General features: G+C 41.2%; 1 protein-coding gene across 1 annotated transcript in view; it reads right to left on the bottom strand.

The window, feature by feature from the left end:
* The window catches only part of ABCB10 (ATP binding cassette subfamily B member 10), a 35,729-nt gene that overhangs the window by 2,178 nt on the left and 9,751 nt on the right, over positions 1 to 23,800 (bottom strand). The window contains exons 2-12 of the mRNA XM_038533766.1: positions 22,967 to 23,167; positions 21,662 to 21,864; positions 17,777 to 17,911; positions 16,632 to 16,778; positions 15,505 to 15,640; positions 10,841 to 10,936; positions 9,461 to 9,670; positions 6,939 to 7,018; positions 4,999 to 5,179; positions 2,572 to 2,615; positions 226 to 260 (exon numbers count right to left, since the gene is read on the bottom strand). Of these exons, the coding sequence (XP_038389694.1) occupies positions 226 to 260; positions 2,572 to 2,615; positions 4,999 to 5,179; positions 6,939 to 7,018; positions 9,461 to 9,670; positions 10,841 to 10,936; positions 15,505 to 15,640; positions 16,632 to 16,778; positions 17,777 to 17,911; positions 21,662 to 21,864; positions 22,967 to 23,167 (1,468 nt within the window). The remainder of the gene's footprint in view (positions 1 to 225; positions 261 to 2,571; positions 2,616 to 4,998; positions 5,180 to 6,938; positions 7,019 to 9,460; positions 9,671 to 10,840; positions 10,937 to 15,504; positions 15,641 to 16,631; positions 16,779 to 17,776; positions 17,912 to 21,661; positions 21,865 to 22,966; positions 23,168 to 23,800) is intronic.

The raw sequence follows: 23,800 nt of genomic DNA, 5'->3' as shown, positions 1-23,800 counted from the left end.
GGGCTCATCACAAACGTGACTGAACTGAGACTAGAACCCTCAACTTCTGACTCGGCCTGCCCTCTGCCTCCCAACTGTCATTATCCATTCAGATGTGGTCACTTTAAAGTGGAAGTGGGAAAAACAGCATTTTCAGTTGTACCACTTTGAAGTACAGAATAATAAGTTTTTGGTAAAGGAAGAATTTGGCTTATACAGGCACACATAGTGTTAAGATCTCCTCACCTGGTTGCTTCATCTAGGAGAAGAATTTTGGGATTCTGAAAAAAGAGAAATATCAAAAAGAAAAGGAACACAATTTATGATAAAAACACAAACTCTCAGTAATAAAAAGAAATGAAGTACTGATACAGGATACAATGTGGATGAACCTTGAAAACACTCTGCTAAGTAAAAGAAGCCAGATACAAAATGCCACATATTGTAGGACTCCATTTATAGGAAATGTTCAGAACAGGCACATCTACAAAGAGTAGGTAAGTGTTTACCTGCAGCTGGGGTCAACAGAGAAATAAGAGAGGAGGTCATGTGTGACTAGTAAAGGATCAAGCATCTCTTTCTGGGGTGATGAAAATGTTCTAAAATTGATGATGGTGATAGATACAACTCAGAATACACAGAAGCCCACTGAACTGCACAATTTAAATGGGTGAACTGTATAGGATGTAAATTATATCACAATAAAGCTGCTACAAATAAGAAAAGCATAAACTCCTAAGTGTCTGAGATAAGTGCATAAATGGAAAAGTTAGAGCTGACTCTGAACCAATATCACAGGTGTCACTGGACTGGACATTGTAGATGATGCAGTTTTATCCTGCTGGCCAATCAACTAGCAGTGTGAGGCAGGGATCTAAAGTGAGTGAGACAGAGTCTAGACTCTCAAGATCCTGCTTATAGGGCAGCCCGGGTGGCTCAGCGGTTTAGCACCGCCTTCAGCCCAGGGCATGATCCTGGGGGCCCGAGATTGAGTCCCACATCGGGCTCCCTGTGAGGAACCTGCTTCTCCCTCTGCCTCTCTCTCTCTCTCTCTGTGTGTGTGTGTGTCTCTCTCATGAATAAATAAATAAAATCTTAAAAAAAAGATCCTGCTTATAGTTAAGAGTATCACATAAAACAGAAAAGGTCGTCAACTAATGTCTCTAACACATTAAATTCTAGCTGTGCCTAGGAAGTTGCTGAGAAGAAATGTAAATATATGTCCAAACAGAAGCTTGTCCACTACTTGCTCACAGCAGCATGATTCACAATAGTCCCAACCTGGAAACAACCTAAATGTTCATCAGTTGGCAAACAGATAAGCGAGTCCTATTGTGCCCACACAGAGGAATACTGCTCAGCCAGAGAAAGAAGTAAAGGACAGGTGTAGGCTGCGACATGGACACACCTCCAAAACATTATACTAGTGGAACGCCTGAGTGGCTCAGTTGGTTGAGCATCTGACTCTTGATTTTGACTCAGGTCATGATCTCAGGGTCATGAGATGGAGCTCTGCATTAGGCTCCATGCTGGGAGTGGGGCCAGCTTATGATTCTGTCTCTCCTACTCCTTATGCCCTTTCCCGCTTAAACAAACAAACATTATACTAGCAAAAGAGATTATATGCAAAGGTCACATCTTGTTTGACTCCATTTATCTGAAATGCCCAGAAAGGCAAATCCAGACAGACAGACAGTACCTTCGTGGCAGCCTGGGACGAGGGTGGAAATGGGAAAAGACTGCAAGGGGGTGCAAGGGATCTGTGTGGAGTGACAGAAATGTTCTAAAATTGGACTGTGATGGTTGAACAACTGTACATTTACTGAAAGTTACTGAAGAGTATATTTAAAACTGGTAATTTTTATGGTATGCTTCGATAAAGCTGTTTTTTTTTTTAAAAAAAAAACATCACCTATAAATCCGAGGGGAGTAGTTATACAATAAAGGGGAATGCTGGCATTTCCTAAAAACTGCAATGTCTGGGGCCTTCAGCTGAAATGGCTTTCCCTCTCCTCTTAGGAGTCTTGTGTAAGTATTTCCAGTCTATACTACTAAATTTAGCAGTGGACTATAGATTATACAAGGAATCATACTTGTATTGTTTCAATATTTTGATATAATCATTGTTACACTCGTTAGACCATATGCTAGCTTACTTGCTTTTAAAAGATTTTTATTTATTTTTTCATGAGAGACACAGAGAGAGAGACAAAGACATAGGCAGAGGGAGAAGCAGGCTCCATGTAGGGAACCCGATGTGGGACTCGATCCCGGAGCTAACGGCAGACGATCAACCACTGAGCCACCCAGGCGTCCCAAGACCATATACTTCTTGACAGAAGGTCCATGTGTTAAACTTTTCTCCCTCCAACAACCCTACCACAGTATGGGCTCTTAATACCTAAGAAATACTTGTTAAATCAGGACAACATTTACTCAGTGGAATTCCCAACTCATTTTTCATGGCAACTATCAACCATATATCTACCCTCCCCCTCTAAAAAAACGGGAAGAAGAATAGTAAATTATAAATTATAAGGCCTCTAAATTAAAAATGATAGAAATATTCCAGCCAAGTGGCTTCAAGCTTACCTTAAGTAGAGCACGGGCAATTGCAATCCGTTGTTTCTGCCCACCTGACAATGACAATATATATTTTTTTTAAACGTGAAAGCCTAAACAAAAATTCTTGGTAATAGGTTTTTCTGATAAGCTTAGTGGCAATTTGAAGACAGCTTCTTCCGGTTAGTCACAGCTGAGATGGACAGTAGAAAGGAAACCTATTTTTAAAATATATTGTCTCCTCATCAAACTCAAAATTAATAGCAATTGTCATAGCTAACATTTCTTGAGGAGGTCATGTGTGTACCAGGCATTGTCTAAATGCATTACAATGTTATCTCATTCAATCTTAAAAAAAAAAAAAAAAAAAGTCCTATGACGTAGATCCTGTAATTATTCCCTTTTCACAGATGAAAAACCAAGGCACAAAATAACCCAGTCCCAGGTCTCACAGTTGGTAAGTGGCAGAGCCAAGGTCTGAGTAACCCACTTTAATCCTTCCCTTTTAGAACTCAAATTCTACTAAAAGCAAGGGAAGAAACTGGGGGCTGGGAGTGGGCAAATGCAGATGGCACAGCAGTAGGCAGAACATCTATGATAATTCCCTTCCTCCACTTTGCCTTACAGCACCCTCTCTCCTTTCCTCCAGGGCACAGGACTCCCAAGTTACCACGAGTAGAGTCTCAGACACCAGTACTCAGGGCTCCTCCCGACTTACTTTGTTTTAGAAAACTCACTCTATTTTTGGTGATGAAAACATTCCTCTTTTGGTTGATTTTATTGGATGAAATACTTATTAATAGTAATTGTATTATATTACTTCATCTAAGAGAAGCTCATCAAATGATGAACCGAAATTAAATTACAATTGAAATGTGCATTTCATCATATTACATCTGAAACATATGGTGCTCCTAAAAGCTGTCCTCAAATAGGCAGCCCTGTGCTCACAACAAGGAAACCAGGGACATCCCTTTGTTTTGGATCCCCCCAAGTCGGTGAGGGTGTCTGAGTGCTCTGAGATGGGCTGGTCGAGTAGCCAGTTGAGGACTTCAGGTCGGCTCTGAGAAATCCTCAGTACCAATCAGTACACTGGGAATCTATCACTAGATGTCCTTTCTTCCTTCCTTCCAGAAAGTGAGCATGGGTTGAAACTTTTGGCTATTTCACTCTGAAATGTAAGCTTGAAAATCCTGGTAGAGGGAAGGACATACAGAATCTATTCCAGGGGACAAGGTGACATGCTTGTTGGACAGAGTGAGGTAGCTCCCAGCTCCACATCCTGATGCTCAATAATGTCACCATGAGCAGCAGAAACTGGTTTTCTATTTGAGGGCGTGTTTCAGAAATGCCAGAGCAGTTCACTTTTACACAGCAATGTATGATTCTACTGCTGGAATCTCGCAAATCTATCAAAAACATTTTTTCATCCACTGCCTATTGTTTTAAAAAAAATCATACACAATAAAAACATGTCTTGTGTTAAATTTTCTGTGGTCTAACCTGAAGCAAAAAGTTTTGAGTTGGAAAGGACTATTGCTCTAGCTCAACCCAGCCACCTTCACTCTGACATGGAGGCATCTGTCCTCTGCTCAGATGCTTCCAGGGACAGAGAGCTCATTCCATGGAAGTGAGCACATGCCAATAATTGTAATGAAAACATTATCCATGTTTACCCAGAAATGTATTTCCCTTTAAGTCTATTCATTGATCCCACTACTGCACTCTAAAGCAATAGAATACAAGTTTTCTCTTTCCCTCCTGAAAATATGGCACCCATAATGCAATGTGCTCTGATGTGCTCTAACATCCCAGGGAACAGCAACTGAGCCTCAAAGTCCTGCATGTGTCTGGCACAGGGCACGGCACACGGCGCTGTGAGCCAGATTGGGGCCAGGGCCTGTTTGTGCACGGCTCTCAATTTAAGAGTGGTTTTCACAGTTTTAAAGGATTGTTTTTTAAAAAAAAAATCAACAAAGGATATGTGACAGAAACCACATGTGGCTCATAAAATCTAAAATATTTACTCTGCGGCCCTTTATGGGAAAGTTTGTGGACCTCTGGTCTAACACGTAAAGTACAAAGTACTTCAATTTCAGTTCTGCTCCAGATTTACAGCCCCCGCTCCCTGAACAAATCATCCTGCCACCCGATATCTGTCTTATTTTCTGCAATTTTTAAGGATCTCAAGCTGCAAAACATTTTTTTTTCCTCAAGAGAGAAAAAGCTGCTATGGTTGAGTACTGCTCAGTGAACACTCCGTGGATATTTGGGAGCACCTTTGGGGTAGAAAGTGAAGGAAACTGGGGGGCTATCCACACACAAAAAAGATTTTAGAAAGTGGAAAGGCTAACATCATGAACAAAAGCCTAATTAGAAGTTAATACTGCTATATGCAACACTGCGGAGTTATTTGGAGCAGAGAGTTTTTGCTGCCAAGCAGTAACAAAAAGGTACCTGAAAGGAGAACACCCTTTTCTCCGACCACAGTGTTAAATCCTTGGGGGAAGTTTCGGATGAAAGTGCCTGCGTTGGCTACATCAGCCACTCTCTGTATCTGCTCGGCAGTCACTGAGGAAGGGTCATCAGCACCATAAGCAATGTTCTCAGCAATGGAGCAAGAAAACAAAATTGGTTCCTGCAAATTGGAAACAAAACATATTTATTGCAAATTTCAGAACAGACTTCAAACATGTTTAGGAAATGTAGTGAAGCTTAAAAAGTACTTATATCTAAGCAACTATTAAATTCCTCCCAAAGAATACACAGTTGGCAGCTGAATAAATAGCATGAGGGTTAGGGGTGCCGTTGAAAATCTGAGTATAACTTTTGAACTCCCCAAAACTTAACCACTAATAGCCTACAGTTGACTGGAAGCCTTACTAATAACATAAATAGTTGATTAATGCATCTTTTATGTATTATATATATTCTATACTGTATTCTTACAATAAAGCAAGAAAAGAAAATATTAAGAAATCATAAGAAAGAAAATACATTTACGGTACTGTACCATAAAAAACCATGTATAAGTGGTCCCACGCAGTTCAAACCCATGTTGTTCAAGGGTCAACTTTATACTATTTTTTAAAAAATATTATTTATGTATTTATTGGAGAGAGAGAGAGAACAAGATGACATGCGCACATACACGTGAATGGGGGGGGGGGGGCGGCAGCAAGGAGCAGAGGGGGAGGGAGAGGGACAAGCAGACTCCACACTGAGCATGTAATCTGTCTTGGGGCTCAATCTCAAGACCGGAGCTGAAACCAAGAGTCAGATGCTCAACCAACTGAGCCACCCAGGTGCCCAACTTTATACTATTTTGATTCTACTTCCTCATTCTCCATAAATTCACACAGATGACTTCTGAAAAATTCATGTTTTTCCATGAACAGGATTGATTTCATCATTATATTGCAGGAAATGAGATCCCATGGCAGGTGCCTGGCACATAGTAGATACTTCATAAATGTAAGCTCCCTCCCTTAGGAACTGTCAGGTATGGAAGGTGCTGGATCCATCTGTATTTTCCAGCTGCAAACTTCCCACTAAGGATGAAGGGGGAATCCATCTCTATTCGTTACTTTTTGAAATATACACAAACCAGATGGGAACATGACATTTTAACTGGACCCTGTGGAATAGTCCTAAAAAAGCAAATAAACCTCCAGCTTCTTTTCTCCATCCCTAAACAATATACACTGTTGATATACTTAAACTACCAAGCAGTCCCCATCACCACCACCCCTGCTCCCCACCTAGTGGAGTGGGGTGAGGGTGAGGTCTGAGAGGAAGCTCATTAGAGGGAGAGGCTCAGAAATGAAGGAAGGCTCAGGTTTGTCTGCCATGCATGCAGCCTGGTAATAGAATATAAACAGCTGCGTCAAAATTTCCCTGCACCAAATGGTCTCATGAAAACAGTCTCATTAAAGTGACATATTACACTAACATTCTGCCTTGAAATCTGCAACCTCTTTGCAAGGAGACCCTGGCCCTTGCCATAATCTTTGCTTGCTTATCCCTGAAACCCATTATGTAAAACAGTAGACCACTGTGCCGGTGATGAGAATGGGAATTGTGGAAGAGTCAGTAAAAGCTAAACAGTTCTATCATTTTCTTGCTATCCTCTGGACTACTTGCACTACAAAGTAACACTAGCGCCCAGCTTTTGATAAAAAGCCAGTTTCAACTGGTTCAAGTGTTTAAGGTAATAATATCCTGAAGAGGATATAGCACTATTTACAAACCTTAAAAAACATGCCATTTGAGATTAGTTTAGTACATCTGGAGAGTTTCCATCCCTTCTCTTTTAAGAGGTTCAAGTCTAAGGAACAATAAATAATAAAATCAAATTTTAAAGGCAGTATAATAAAAACAGAAGCCTCTCTTCCTACCTGACTCACTGTCCCAATCCTGGATCTCAGCCAGACTGGATTTAGCTGACGGATATCATGGCCATCAAGACTGATTGTTCCTTGTAGAGAGGAGAGGAAAGTCACAGAGTGTCATGGAGCTAAGACTAATGTAAACACAGAAGGGATCTGGTGGAAAAATTCCACATTCAGTTCTTTTAAAGATCAAAAGTACACTCAAAATCTCCAAACAGAATCTAATATCAACATAGTTCACGGAATTTCCCTGTCTACTGACTAGCCCATCCACTAATTCACTCATCCAGCTCCTCACTTTGCTGCAATGACTTCCTTTCTGGAGTTATTCAGGGCTCCCGAGAAGATTCACTTGTGCAAAACTGATTTGGAAGCAAGGTCCATGGAAGGGGGCAAGCAGTGTGATGTCCACTTGCTGGCATAAATACGGGCAGTGGTGGCACAGTTCTGAAGCTGGCACCGAGGACAGTGGCTGCCCAACCCTGGAGTTTCCTGACCCTGTCAGTATCAGCATATACCGTGAAGGCCTGGTTCTGTGGTGAAGTTTTGAGAACTGTCCTAGAAATTCAAATCTGCCAGTGACGTTTTTAGCTCTTTTATTACTCCTTCAAATATTCCTTCCTGCATAGATGCAGTTGGAAAAGAATCATTATTATTATTACCAAGAATCTGATACTATAGCAGAGCTTGTAAACAATCCAATGTAATTCTCTGATCCTAGGTAACAGAATTAATTCTGTAACACAGAGGGAACTCAATAATGCTTGGGGATGACCATGACGGTGACTAAGAAATGCCATGCTTTCTCCGTCAGTGGTATGGAATTATACAAGCCAGCTGTAAACTTTCACAAACTGGCAACAACCCAAGGTCTTTAACTTAAAAAGTACAAAGGTTCTATAGTCTGTGCAAGGCTGGAATTTACATGTAGTTTCTTTTCTCCTTGATTGATCCACCATGAGAAAGAAACTAGAGGCTTCATATTTTGACTTGCTTTGCATCCACCTAACTAGGATTTTTTCTAAATTCAGAGTTTTATAGCAAGTAGGGTGAATCAAAACAGGGATTCCAGAGGCAAACAGTATAGTTAACACCCATTTTAATATAGTCAGTGACTCTATGGGTCAGGATCTGCAAATCAAATAATTATCTGGCACATAACCAGCTCTCTCATGTTTTTTTTTTTTTTTTTAAGATTTTATTTATTCATTCATGAGAGACACAGAGAGAGAGAGGCAGAGACACAGGCAGAAGGGAGAAGCAGGCTCCATGCAGGGAGCCCAACGTGGGACTTGATCCCAGGTCTCTAGGATCAGGCCCTAGGCTGAAGGCAGCACTAAACTGCTGAGCCACCTGGGCTGCCCTCTCTCATGGTTTTAACCAAAAAGTACAGATACAGAGACCACAAGACATACTGATTTTAAATTAATAAAATTTTTTTAATAACAGTCATTTTCTTGCTAAGAAACATCATTGTTTTCTCAGTCCAAAACTAAATCCATTAATATGGACTATCTACTCCAGGCTCTGATATAAAGAAGGATATAAACTTTATAATTATGTATGGTGATGGATGTTAACTTGACATTTCACAATATATGTAATCATATTCACAATATAGTGAATCATGTTGCACATCTGAAACCAATGTTATATGTTAATTATATCTTAATTAACAAAGAATATAAAGAAATAAAGTAACAGGTTCTTAACTCTAAAAGATGCTATAATTCAGTTAAAAATACCAGAACAAGAAAAATCCATTAAGAAAATCCCTACTACCTCAAAATAGCTTCAATAAAGCAATTACATAGAAGTGAATCACCAACTGCCAAACTACCTGTCTGCACACTAGCCACAGGGCAACTAATGGGCAGACGTGGCCTGAAGGCTCCCAGAGAAGCTTTACAAGCTGAGTGGCTGCCTCTCCACAGTGCCACTGGTGGTGGCCGGTGATGCTCAGCCACACATGGGATGGGGCGCCATCGTGTAGCTGTGGAGCAGCCTTGCTCGTCCTCTCCCGGGAGAGCGGGTGTCAAAGGAGACACCAGCATGGGGCAAGTGGAGGCAGAATTCAGGAAGTCACAGGGGCTTGAAGAGGCCGGACACGAAATATACAAACTGAGTGACAGGTCTTCTGTATACACTTATTTTTTTTTTTTAAGATTTTATTTATTTAGTTATGAGAAACACAGACAGAGAGAGAGGCAGAGACACAGGCAGAGCGAGAAGCAGGCTCCATGCAGGGAGCCTGATGTGGGACTCGATCCCGGGACTCTGGGGTTATGCCCTGAGCCAAAGGCAGACGCTCAACCGCTGAGCCACCCGGGCATCCCTTCTGTGTACATTTAAAAGGGACACCTTTGTATAAGGGAGTTCTTTCCTGGGAACAACTCCCTTACACAAAGGCCATCTGGCACTTCAAGACTCTGATACTACAAACTCTCTGCATAATTTGGTCCTCTCTTAGAACATCCAAGTAGAGGGTTCTAGAGAGTCCTCCCCCCACAGTGTGATGAACCACTCACCAGAAATGGGGTCATACAACCTCAGCAGGAGGGATATCACTGTTGACTTGCCAGAACCACTTGGGCCAACCAGCGCTGTGACTGATGCTGATGGGATAGAAAGGCTGAAATCCTGGAATATGGGCACCTCTGGGCGAGCTGGATAGGCAAAATGCACGTTCCTAAACTCCAAAGTGCCCTGGAAGCTCTCCTTGTTTAAAATGACCCCTTCTGAAACAAGATGGAATATTAGTCACGTCACGCAAAGATCAAGCTGACAGCAGAACTCTGTTCTCCCATTTGCCTGACTACAGATGGGACCTGACCACAGTTCCCATGCTGTACTGGAGTATGAGCCTGGGCTGGCAGGAAGAAGCCTCTGTCTATTGCTTACCTTGAGCCTGGTCTGCACCCACTCTGTATAAGGCACTATATATATGTGTTTATCCATTCTCTCATCTCGAAGAGGCAGAGATAACTGCTCCAGTTTTACTGACAGGACACTGTCTCAGAGACAACCAACTGTCCAAGCTGACAGGTAGTAGAGTTAGTTTAGCTAGTTTCCACCTGCGGAACAGTCTGGTTTCAAACCCAATTGCCTTTCCTCTCTGTGCCACTACCTCTGTAGTTCCCTAGGTCCAGGGTTTATCTTACCTACTCTAAATATTTTGAGAGAATGATGGTAAATGGAAGGGCCTTGCACAACAGCTTCAGAGCTTGGTACTGCCTTGCTAATGACTTGAGAGAAGTTGCTCAATCTCTTTCAGCTGGGTTTATTTCCTCTAGCCTGTCACACTAGAGAATACTGGGCTTTCACTCATGGTCTGAGGCTAAGCAACAATGTCCTGGGAGTCAGTGAGGGAGGAGTGGTTACTGCTCCAGGCCACACAGCTCTCCCGAGTACAAGCTTCCAAGAAAGGAATTGATAAAGATGGCTCTAGTCAATTAACACCAGCATTCCTTTGGGGAGCCCAATCCCCAAAGCCCAGAAATTTAGAGGCTTTTATATTGTGCGATCTGTCTTCCCCCACCCCCCACCCCCCCACCCCAACATCAAAATCACTCCAGAAGATGAATCTGGTGGACTCGCCAAAGCCCCTCCTATTTGCACCCCCAGGGGGCACTTGTTTCCTTCCTGCTGTTGGTGGTAATGAATCACCTGCAGGGACAGCACACTGTAAGGTCAGCCCCCATGCTTCCAGGGCCATCCTCTGCCCCGCAGCAGCGCCTGGCACCATCCTTCCTCTCTCATTGCATACCCCTGATTACCCTTTTCTGCTGTGTAGCAGGGATGACATCTATATCACGCTTATCCTTCACAGGTAAAGCAGGAAGTTGGTCTAACTGTCCAAAGCCACATTTGTTTAATCCCAGCAAAGAACACACCCATGGGAGACCCACCATTAAAAGGCAGCTCAGGCTCTCTCTCAAGGAGCTCCCAGAGGCGTCCCCCAGCACCCAGCCCTTTCATCAGCTCCGAGTAGAAAGAGCTCAGACCTAAGGACAAGAAGCAAACATAACCATCACTGATGCCAGGAAGCAACCAACTGCTACTCCTTGTTCTATGTGAATAGTAATAATAATTTGCTTTTAATATAAAATTTGTTAACTTTCAAAAAAGGATTTGAGGCACAACCTGGGAAACCAGAGGGAATATTCAACATTCTCTCTGTCCCATACCCTTGTTTGCCCTCAACTCCTCCTCCTCCAATTTCACTGATTTCTAATAAAGATTAAATGTTTGATTGGGAATTTACAAATGCATATAGCCATAATAGTAATCAACCACTGAATTAAAACCACAGTGTTATAGAGAAAATCTACCTAGTCGAAAAACATAGCATATAAATAAAATATAATGCTTACTTAAAAGGAATATAAAACATCCCAATATTCATTTTAAATTCAATCCACAAAATCAAACCCCCCGTTTCAGGCACTCAACAAAGAGAACTTTTACTAGACTAAAAACTGAAAAGGAATTTGGAAATGTTAAAGATTACAACAATCTCTTTTTAAAGTCACCTTTGAACTATGAATTAATTAATGACTTTAAAGCAAACAAACTCCAAGTACACTAGGCTATATCAACTATATACTTGTAACACTTTCCCTGAGAAAGGATGCTGCAAAAATGCAATTCACATATTCTTTTAAAGGTATTTTTGTACATATATTTGTGGAAATTTGGGCAAAATACAGTGGCTTAAACTCTTCAGGTTAAATTAAAATTGCACTGGGCAGAAAAAGATCCAGAAAAATATAGTCAACTAATCTTTGACAAGTGAGCCAAGGCAATTCAATAAAGAAAGGATACTTTTTTCAACAAGTGATGCTGGAACGATTAGACATTCATACATATGCAAAAAAAAAAAAAAAAAAAAAAGAATCCAGACACAGACCTCACATCCTTCACAAAAATTACTCAAAATGGATCATAGACTTAAATGTAAAAACAAAGCTATAAAACTCTTAAAAGATACTATAGGAGAAATCCTAAATGACCTTGGGTTTGGTGATGACTTTGTAGATACACCACCAAACATATAATCCATGTAAGAAAGAGCTGATATATTTGACTTCATTAAAATTAAAAACTTGTGCTCTCCAAAAAGAATGAGAAGGCAATCCATAGATTGGGAGAAAATATTTGTAAAAGACATACCTGATACAGGACAGATAACCACAATATAAGAAGAACTCATTAAAACTCAACAATATGAAAACAAACAACCCAGCTGAAAAATGGATAAAAGATCTGAACATAAAGGCCTCACTAAGGATGACAAATAAGCATACATAGGTCCACATCATATGTCATCAGGGAAATGCAAATAAAACAATAGTGAGATACCACTGCACACCCAATAGAATGACAAAACTCCAAAATCCTGACAACACAAAAAGCTGGTGAGGATGTGGAGCATCAGGAATCCTTATTCATTGCTGGCAGAAATGCAAAATGGTACAGCCCCTTTGGAAGGCAATTTCTTACACTAAACATACTCTTGCCATATGTACGATCCAGCAATCTCATTTCCTTTGCGTTTACCCAGAGAAGGTGAAAGTTTATGTCCACACCAAAACCTGCACATGGATATGTATAGCATCTTTATTTATAATTGCCAAAACTTGGATATAACCAAGAGGTCCTGCAATATGTGATGGACAAATAAACTGTGGTACATCGGACAATGAAATATTAGTGCTAAAAAGAAATGAGCTATCAAGCCCTGAAAAGACATGAACCCTAAATGCTATTTACTAAATGAAAGATGCCAATCTGAACTATATGACATCCTGGAAAAGGCAAAACTATGGAGACAGTAAAAAGATCAGTGGTTGTGAGATGTAAGGGGAAGGAAGGAATAGGGAGAGCACAGAGGATTTTTAGGGCAATGAAAGGATTCTGTGTGATACTGTAATGATAGATACATGTCCACACGAATAGAATATACGACACCAGTGAATATAATATAAATTATGGACTTGGGGTGATAATGACATGTCACTGTTGGTTCATCAATCATAACAAACGTATCACTGTGGTGGGAGATGTTGATAGTGAGGGAGGCTGTGCTTGCGTAGAAGCAGGGAATATGTGGGAACTCTATACTTTTCTCCTCAATCTAGAATTTATCGAATCGCTTCTCGGCTTTTTGGCTAAGATCAAGTGTAGAATTTATCGAAAAAAATTCTATTAATTAAAAAAAGGAAGGCAGGAAGGAGTCGGAAATAGTTCAACATAGTTTAGACTCTGGAAAATAGAAACAAAACAAAATGGCCCTGGATAAACAACATGTGGTCTATCCATACAACGTAGTAGTATTCAGTCAGAGAAAGTAATAAAGTACCAACCTATGCTACAGTGTGGGTAAACTCTGCAAACATCAGGCTAAGTCAAAGAAGCCAAACATACCAGGCCACATATTATATGATTCCATTTATATGGACTAAAGTAAATACATGTAGACACAAAGCAAGCTGTGGTGCCAGGGGCTGAGGGAGGGAGGGATATGGAGACAGATCCTTAATGACTATGGGATTTTCTTTTGAGGTGACAAAAATATTTTGGAACTAAGGTGAGGTAGTGGTTATACAACACTGTGAATGTACAAAATACCATTGAATTGTAAACTTTAAAATGGTTAATTTTATGTTATGTGAATTTCAACTCAATAAAAATAAGTAAGAAACAAGAGATTGGGGTTCAGCAGGAAGATGTAAGTGCATTCTCTGAACAAAACAAATAGGCATACTTTTCTTCAAACAGTAATTCTAATGCTCTCTCAGCAAAGAACGTAAGTAGAATTTGTTTTTATTTTTCACTATGAAATTCTAAGCAGAAAACAACATTGGAAAATTCTTATTTATTTAACAAATAAAATAGAATTTCTTGCTAGCAGATTCATTATTTTGAAGAGTTAGCTTCACAAAAACATTAAAAATCGACTCAATTTCTTGAATCAAGTTCCTATAGTCTTATGTAGTTATGTGGGTTGTAAATGTGAGGAAATTGTGTGGTAATAGATCTCTATACATCTACCTATACCTTTTCTCCTCCCTCCATCACCAAGTGGCAGGTATCATACAAGACAGTGACCAGAGTTGTGGGATAGCCTGCAGCTCAGAAAGCCAAGTTATCCTCAAACCTTGAGCACAAAGCCTCAAAGGCAGCTTCCGTAAATGAGAGAAGTAATGGACTCCCAGTAGACAGAACTGTGTTTCCAAACTATTTCTGTGCAAGACACAGTTGTGAATTGTCAGGACAAAAAGTAAGGCAGTGAGCACACCAAAACAGAGATGGCTTCTATCAGGTCAAATAGTTTGGAGAAAAGCAGGCAGGAGAAGCAGAAAGACTAAGAAAGATCAATTCAACTTGTGGCAGAAAACATAAGATTAGGGAAGGCCGGGGAGGAAAGCTGATTGTGGTCAAGCATGGAATGTGGGCAGAGAGGCCACAGGGAAGGGACGTGGGGCAGGCAAATCTACTCTGCGGCAGGCCAGAAGTCTTGAAGGACCATGACCGCCCAGGCGTGAGACCCTGCAGCCCAGCAGGCTCAACCCAGGGGTGGAGAGAAAAGCAACAGCACATCACCAGGTCCTCCCAGACCGACTCACTTCTCAAGTCACTCAGCACCCTGAACCGTCTTAAGCAGGTTCTTCTTCAAAAGCAGCCAGCAGAACTAACAGGCTATTTTAACAGGATCTCTGGAAATCTCAGTCTAGAAAATATCCTCACTTGCCTGCAGATGTTTAAGGAAAAGATTCTACCTTTAAACACCGACAATAAAAATCTCGGGTTGAGGTGACACTGCGGGATACCAGAGTTGCATTCATCAAATCTCAACCTATTTATTTATCTAATCTTTCCATCTCAGTTTTCAAAGAAAGGAAACTAAAAGCAGGAAATCACTTGCCCCTTTTTGGCTGGGCATGTAGGAGAAGTACAGAAAAGAAAACTTCACAGATTTCACACAGCTTTGTCTCCATAGACCTTGCTTCCCTTTAGCCAGGAATGAACAAAAAAAGCTGAACTCTGAGAGATTCCTGATAAAAGTAAACAACTCTGTTCCATATACTTTCTAATTTATACTTTATGACCATTCATCAGTTTTGAATGTGGTTGACTTTGTACAAAGGGAGTTTTATTCCCTAGTGATTTGTCAGTCGTGAAACAACCACTACCACAGGACTGTGGGTTTTGTGTACACACCTGTTTGTCACTGTCCTTCCTCCTCCTCACATTCTAGGGCCAAAGCAAACACGCTGTCTGAACATGCAAGTTGGAAAATATGGCTCCAGTATGACCCTGAGCTCAGTGAGCCACAGAGGCCTGTAAAAATCCTCAATATCCTAGCTAAGGAACTGCTCGCCTCATGGAAAGATCACATTCATATCTTTATTTCTTCTTTCAAAGTCAAGTTGGACTAACATTCTAGGAAATGTTTTTTCAATTGAAGTTAATGGATGAGAGGTGATGTAATGGGAAAGTTAAATTTTTATTTCAGAAACAATAACCTGATTTTTAATTTGTAACGCCCAAGCCTATTTAAATTATGTACCTCCAATGCTTAATCCAACCCAGAAAGCATACATTAGGAAGGACGAGAGTTCACCCACGGTCATGTGGGCGCTGCCCATCAGCAGCCCTCCTTTGTACAGGACAGAAAGCACGATCAGGTTCCCGGAGAGCCCTGTCTGTCAGATGAAGAAAACAGAGATGTCAGGTGGGAACCAGAGACCTAAACGCTAGAAGGATTAGCATGGCCTATAATTTCCTTTTTTGCATTTAACTATCACAACAAGATTTTTCCAAAATAGTAAGTTTTTATCTGAATTTCAAATACAAAAATACTTCTGACATAGTGCAGTATTGAAGGAAATAATCTCATCAACATGAAAACCTAGAAGCTGAGTCACCCACCAGATTCCTATTTTATTCAATCAATTCAGTTTGCAAAGGAAAAAACAATATTAAGAACTCCCTCTCTAAGGAGAAGACGAATACATAGCTAATGTATGTGTTTATATATTCTAATTTGACACCCCCAGCAAAGCTGGATAAGAAGATGGAATCCTATCTCTCTGAACTGCCTTGAGTGACGTTAGGTGTGTGGTCCCTGGTCAGTGCTGCCTTATCTGGGCCTCTGTGTCCCTAAATCATGATAATTATTGAATCACCTGAAGTTCTTTCCAACTTGAACATGCTATGGATTTCCCTTCAGGGTGATTATCTAATTGTGTTGTATTTGAGTTGTGACCAATGTGATCAATTTTGTCATACTTCTTTCTTGAAATACACTGAAGTTATTTTGGTTAATACTCTGTGGGTCTCACACTGCCTGCATCAGAATGACCCGGAGGCCTGTTAAAACAGATTGCTGGCCCCCAGCCCAGAGGTTCTGATTCGTAGGTCTGGAGTGTCCAGCCAGTTCCCAGGTGAAGTGGATACAGGTGGTCTGGGCCACACCAGGAAGCTGTCTGATCCCACACTGTTTCGGTCTTACCACCCACTGTTTTTTGTTACATGTAGCAGTTTTTCTCTTCTTTCACAGAAACAGTTTATGAATGCTCACGCCTAGTCTTGAAGTGGAATAGAATTATTTTCTACTTATGGCAAAGTCACAGAATACAAATGTCTTTCAGTCATAACATCCATCCTTTGCACTTTTCAAAATCATCTACTCACTGCTCCAAAGAAGCCAGCCCGAGCAAATGCCTCTTTCCTTGCTAAGTGCATCACACAGTCCACTTTGCTGGTGTATTTCTCTATTTCAGTCATTTCTTTCCCAAAAGCTCGAACAGTTCTTATATTTCCAATACGTTCCTCAGCTAGCTAGGAGAATAATAAATACGTTTCAAGGGGAGGAATGTCACATTACAAGATTTCTACAGGCAAGTTAAAATGGGTCTCTCATTTTTAAGGCACTATCAGCAGAAAGCTGCTCATGCATGATACATGACTAAATCAGACATAGGTTACAAAGCATAGTGTATGAACAATCCTATTTTTGGAAACAAATATTTATACATACACACATCATACATATGTAGAGAAAAAGGCAAACAGGAGGGCTAAGAAACAGACACTGAAATATATTTTTATGCAGAGAAAAAAGATAGATTAAAAAGGACTCTAAAATGTTAATAAGATTCATTCTGAGAGACAGGGTTATATATGTTATTTTTTTCTTTATATTTTCAAATTTTCAATTACAAACATGCATGGTTTTTGTAACATGAAAATGCAACAGTTATTTTTAATTTTTAATAAATACAATATTGGGGGTTCCTGGGTGGGTCAGTCAGTGAAACGTCTGCCTTCCCCTCAGGTCTTATAAATATTGGGGTCCTGGGACAGAGCCCCACATCAGGCTCCCCCACTCAGTGGGGAACTTGATTCTCCCTCTCCCTCTGACCCTCCTCCCTACTTGTGTTCTCTCTCTCTCTGTCTCAAATAAATAAATAAAATCTTAAAAAAAATACGATATTGGATAGCATTGCAAAGCTTTACTTATTAATTAATGAAGGACAGATTGTTATGCAGAAACTATTTTTAAAATATAATTAGCTTTTTCATCTTCTAGGAAATAGTGATGGTAAAGAACTAAGGAATTCATACAGTGTTCAGCCAAGTGAGATCTATACCAAGGTATGGGTAGTCATCTAGTCTAGAAGGCAGAGAGCATCTTAGGCTTCTAAGACCTTGAGGACTAACTTAAGGAAAAGTAAGTACTTTTTTTGAAAAGCCCAAGTCCATTTCTTAGGGTCTGCCTGCAAGTCCTTGGCTCTGAGCTTGTTCTAGTGGAGACCACACAGGGGAGGGGCCTTTACCTGAGTGGCTTGTGCTAGGGAATCCTGTGTGACTTTGGTTAGTTTCCGTAGGTAACGTCCATAAATCACAGCAAGTATGGATACTGGAGGCACCACACTCAAAACAAAAGTGGCCAGATTCGGTGACACAAAAAACTGTAAAAAACAAAAGCCAAAAGGGGTTTGTTACACAGAAGAGCAAGATATTCTCGTTACCTCTTATCAGGGTATGTATTTAAATTAGTAGGCAACGGCAGCCCGGGTGGTTCAGTGGTTTGGCACCGCCTTCAGCCCAGGGCATGATCCTGGAGACCCGGGATTGAGTCCTGTGTCGGGCTCCCTGCATAGAGCCTGCTTCTCCCTCTGCCTGTGTCTCTGCCTCTCCTCTCTTGTGTCTCTCATGAATAAATAAATAAAATCTTTAAAAAAAAATAAATTAGTAGGCAAGTTTGAAGGTGCTGTCTCAAAGTTGTACATCCTGTTTGGTAGAACTTTTTGGACATCTACATCTTCATAAAACTCCATGAGAACTCAGCATACCACACAGGGGTAATGTGACAGAGCTGTTGAAGAAAGGATGGAAGGATTTTTACCCTCCAGTGCTGTACTGTTGCTGACACAGTGCTGCATACAGCAGACCACCCTGTTCGACCACAGAGCAGAGGAAGACAGGCCAGGAGTAAAGGAAGGAGGCCCAGGCTGCTCCAAACTGACCAGACCACACCATGACTTCCGTATTCAAGTCTGGATCCCCTTGAAGGCACTGAACAACCAGGGCCACGTGTCTCATTGAAATGATCAAGATGGCAAAGACACCCATATCAAATGACAGATGAAAGAGGACTCAGTAGAGAGGCATAACTAACAAGTGAAAAGAGAGTTGGAGCTGTTTCCATGGCTCAGAGGAATGAAGTCTCAGCAGGATGGACATGGACTCAACATAAGGAATTTCTAACAACTGGAGTTACTGAAAGAGGAAATAATCAACTTCTATAGAAATAACATAGTGGGTTTTCCTGTCAACCCTGTAATCTAGTGATTGGATTTTAAATGGCCCTAGCATCTCTTCAACAAATTATTAAATCTGTCAAATCTCATTTGTACAGAAAATAGTATAATCAGCATAAAGCTGATTATTGAAAAACTGAGGAAAAGTTGCAGACTGAAATGTGCAGTAATAGATGGATCAACCAATCATTCACTCATTTACTTATTCAACAGCTTGTTACTGAATGCCTACACACAGCACATGCTATTCCAGGCACCTGAAAGATACCTGACCCATGTGGAGTTTTATCCAAGGTGAGACCTAGGTAGAAAATGGGTAAGAGAGAGGACAATTTCAGATGTAAAAGGGTCTTGGAAAAGCAAGTGCACAAAGGCCCTGAAGCAGAAATGAGCTTGGTACTTTCAATTTATGCAATGATCCACCTTGAGCAGACAAGTCATGCAGTCCAGCAGGGTACATGCAGAGGCAGTGACTCAATTAGGGTAGGCCTGCTGGTTCTGGTGCCCAAATAGAACAGAGCTCAAGCAAACCATCTGCATGTGGTGTCCTCTGCGGTAGGGTAGAAACGTGCATCAGAACTCCTGGGTAGACTGTCTCAGAACCACCCACCTCTGTGTGCTTTGATTCCATGTTTAGTAATAACTTTCTGAAGGGATCTTGTCACCAAAAAGGAGTGTTAGAATAGTAGGAACACACATCTTAACCTAAGAAGGAAGATCCCATGACTTAAGTTACTAAACTTGCAGTATGGTATAGACATTATTAGGTTCTTATTAGCAGGCTAATCATAAATCAGGTCCAGGGAGTTTGTGAGAAACAAAGAATACTTTTTGTTCTTCCAGGGCTAAAGACCAGGTGATGCCACATCATAAAGCCCTGTATGGGCTGAATGTCTGTCCCCCCAAATTCACATGCTGAAGCCTTAACTCCATCCAGTCTGGCTGTATTTAGAGATGGGGTCTCTAAGGAAGTAATTACGGTGAAATGAGGTCATATGGTGGGGCCTTGATAGGATCAGTGTCCTTAAAAGAAGAGACACCAAAGAACCTGCATTCTTCACACAAGCACTGGGGAAAGGCCATGTGAGCATATGTCAAGATGGCAGCCACCTACAAGGCAAGAGAAGAGGCCTCACAATGAACCAACTTTGCCAGCACCTTGACCTTGGACTCCAACCTCTTTAACTGTAAGAAATAAATCTCTGTTGGTTAAGTCTCCACTCTTTAATACTTTGTTATGGCAGCCTGAGCGAACTAAGGCTCCTTCTGATTAGCTATGAGACTTATACTGAACTGTCTGAAACTGTTACAAAAAGAGGTTCCAAACTCATCCTGAGCCCCAGAATGATCAATATTTAGAAATATTAGAAATGGTGCTTTAGTGCAGGGTGGGTCTTCTTCCAGAGTTTGGCTTCTCTCTTGGCTGGGAAAACAAAAGCAGTTTTCCATTTCATAATCAGATCTTACCAGCTCGGTCTGGCACACGTCCTTCTGCTCCGGATTGAGTGCTACGTGGAAAGCAAAGAGGACATAAGCCCAAGCTATTCCACTTGGGATATGGGATTAATTACAGTCCTCATTCTAGGGATCTGGAATTGCACTGCTTAAAATGATAATGGTCACATAGCTACTGAGCACATCAAATGTAGCTAGTGTAACTGAGAAACTAAATTCTTAAATTTGTTTAGTTTTAATTAAAATTTAAACTTAAAAACGAATATTCTATTTAGTTATTGGTTAAGTTTTAGATGTCTGGAAAATCTGGTATGTAAATCTATTTTTTCAGTGGCAAAGTTTATAAATCTAAATGTAGATGAAATATTTCCAATCTGGATTGAGATGTTCCATTAAATATAAAAGGCACATTGGATTTTGAAATCTTAATATGAAAAAAATCATATTAACTATCAGATTAATAATTTTTATGTAAATAACATGTTGAACTGATGATACTTTGTTTATATTGGGTTAAGTAAAATGTATTATTAAAATAATCTCACCTCCCCTGGGTAGCTCAGGAGTTGAGCGTCTGCCTTTGGCTCAGAGCATGATCCCGGAGTCCCGGGATTGAGTCCCGCATCAGGCTCCCCACAGGTAGCCTGCTTCTCCCTCTGCCTGTGTCTCTGCCTCCCTCTCTGTGTCTCTCATGAATAAATAAATAAAATCTTTAAAAAAAAAAAAACCATCTCACCTCATCTTTCTTTTTTTGTTTTTGTTTTTTTTTCACCTCATCTTTCTTTTTGATTTTTAAAGTATGGCTATTAGAAAATTAAAAATTACCTATGTGGCTTGCATTACATTTCTACTGGCCAGCAGTACAGGTCTGAAGAGAAAAACGTGGTTTGAAGAAGTGAAGCAAGCAGAGATGACAGTGCTCTAGCCACCCAGCTAAGGCAGGAAAGAGGCTGTGGGGGTAGAGAGAGTTCACTTCAATGGAATATAGATATACTTCTGTGTATAGAAAGATGGCATTTATCCTCCTCCTTACAAGAAGAGGAAAGGAAATGATCCTCTGGTCTTGTCAAGATGGCACTGCCTTTTTGCCGGGCAAGGAGAGAATGTAACTTACAATCTTTCCTCTAACCCAAAGGGCTCCTTCCACCTGTTGCTCTTTTCTGCAACATTCATTCACACATTCTTAGAAAATCCAGGCAACCATGTAATCTCTTCTAAATGGTCCACTCTCTTGTCCACTCTCCAGAAAGTCATTCTGGAGAAACAAAAGTTGCAGGAGGTCCCAAAGGAAGACGCCATCTCCATGTCCCTGCAGACTGTGATAGCACTTTTGGCTTACAAGGTGATAAGAACAGCTCAACTTGAGTTCATCTCATGACTGAGAGGCCTGGCACAGGCCAAAGCCCTAACTAGAAGGTACCAGCACAAGCCAGGCCAACATACCATCATGCCAATGCCAACAGAAGCCTGGGCCCCAGCCCTGAGCCCATCCGAGAGGTTTTCCGTCACTGAACGCCCTAGCAGTGCGGTGTCTGACGAGAGGCGGTTAATCAATTCTCCTGTGCGAGTCTTGTCAAAGAAAGCAACCTCTTGCCTCAGAACAGAGGAGAATAATGAAGTTCTCAACCTATTCACAATACGCTGACCTGCAAAAGCAAACAGGAATGGTATCAGCTTGGGTGTAGCCACCTAATGGGCACCAGGTTGGCCAGAGGTCATCAACCTCTTCTGAGCACTGCACCCTCTGAGGCATGTCTGGCATCCTGCATCCATCTGATGGGAACAGACTCACCTGAGCCCTGGCATACTGACATGCATGCACCAGTAACAAGCGCTAATTTTCTCTTAGTAACCATACACAGACTGTTGATGTGGAGAACAGGATGCAGTGATAAAATACAATATCTCTGAGAGATGTTTAAAAAGTATTATTTACAAATAAGCTTTACTACATTAAATTCTCAAAAGCTAATTTTGTTCCTCCTTGGCAATGCTTTTTTGTATTGATCTTTCAAATGGCAAGAACTGGTTAATTATCTGCAGAGTATTTTATTAGCTAAATAATGAGCAGCGATTTAGAGTCGGGCATCCTGGGCTCTGTGATTATTGTGGTAGTTGCCCACCTGTTAACAACCAGGCCTCATCAGGGAAATACTGTAAAAACTCATCACCCCACTGCCTACTGAAAGGGAAATACAAACACAGAGCTGATAAGGTTTCCACAGGTCCCTGGAGGAGGCTCAGAACTCCAGCCCTCCGACTACGGACCACGTTCTCAAACCTTCCATAAGATAGGCTGTTTCCCTCACTTCAGTTCATGTACAAAGACAGTTGTGAAGAGAGTGCTTGATCTAAAACAACTCATGGGCCCATCTGGCCACACTTGGGGCTTTGTCCCTGCTGAACAAGGGGTAGAAAAAGAGGAACAGACATCCTGGAGCACATGAAGCTCACACCTGAACAACCCCATGTGACCCCACTACAAGTCCTCTGGAATGCCTTGCTCGAGCAAAATGAGGGATATATATTTTTTTCTTTTAATTAGAGTTCAATTTGTCAACATATAGCATAACATCCAGTGCTCATTCCGCCAAGTGACCCCTCAGTGCCCATCACCCAGTCACCCCAACCTCCCATCCACCTCCCTTTCCACTACCCTTTGTTCGTTTCCCAGAGTTAGGTGTCTCTCATGTTTTGTCACCCTCACTGATATTTTCACTCATTTTCTCAAAATGAGGGCCTTTTTACCTGAAGTCTGCATGAGGTAGATGCGAACTGCGTTGGCAGCAGCACCACACAGGAACACGCCGCTGAGCACCAGGCAGAGGTGTGTCAGGTTAGAGCCGTAGTCCACAGTGGGGTTTGTGTAAATGACATCGATGATCTTTCCCAGGAAGAAAGGAGCAGACATGGTGATGACACTGGACATGGCCAGAAACCCAACTGCAGCTAGAAAAACACAAGCAGCTTCAGGTCCGTGAGCACTTCAGCAAGGGGCAGGATGGCAACTTTACCAAGCTTATTTCCCTGAGCTGCTGTTCAGAGCAGGTGCTGCTCTCAGGTGCTGGGAGTTTCCTTCCTTTCATGCTCCTGGACCCTTGACTAAAGGCAAGAACCCAGGGGGTCCTAGGGACAGAAGAAGTAGGGTGACTGTAGGGAGGGACTGATCCTACCCAAGTATCCAGGCAGAATGACTTTTACTTTACTCAGATCTGATTATATCTTCCTTGCCAGAAATAACCAAGAGTTAACTATGACAATCTGAAGATCCATTCTGGCCTCCCTTCCTGCCTCTTGATCTGGGTGTTCAGCTCAGAGGACATTTTTCCAACGTTCACGCTATACATTGTCATTCCCTGGCATCTGTGTCTTTGCTTGAAGATCAAACAATGCAGGTAAAGCTCTTGATTATGTGTACTATTTCCAAAGGTTATCTAAAGTATTGAAATAGTATACTGTTACTGGCATCCATTACACATGTGATATGTTCCTTCTTAATCTTATTGCTTTGGGAATAAAGCACCAGAATACCAGCATGATATAGAAATACATAATAACATAATTGTTCACACATCTAAAAAA

Source organism: Canis lupus, chromosome 4, assembly GCF_011100685.1.
Source record: "Canis lupus familiaris isolate Mischka breed German Shepherd chromosome 4, alternate assembly UU_Cfam_GSD_1.0, whole genome shotgun sequence".
In the NCBI taxonomy this organism is placed as follows: domain Eukaryota; kingdom Metazoa; phylum Chordata; class Mammalia; order Carnivora; family Canidae; genus Canis; species Canis lupus.
This window is presented reverse-complemented; position numbering and strand designations above follow the sequence as displayed.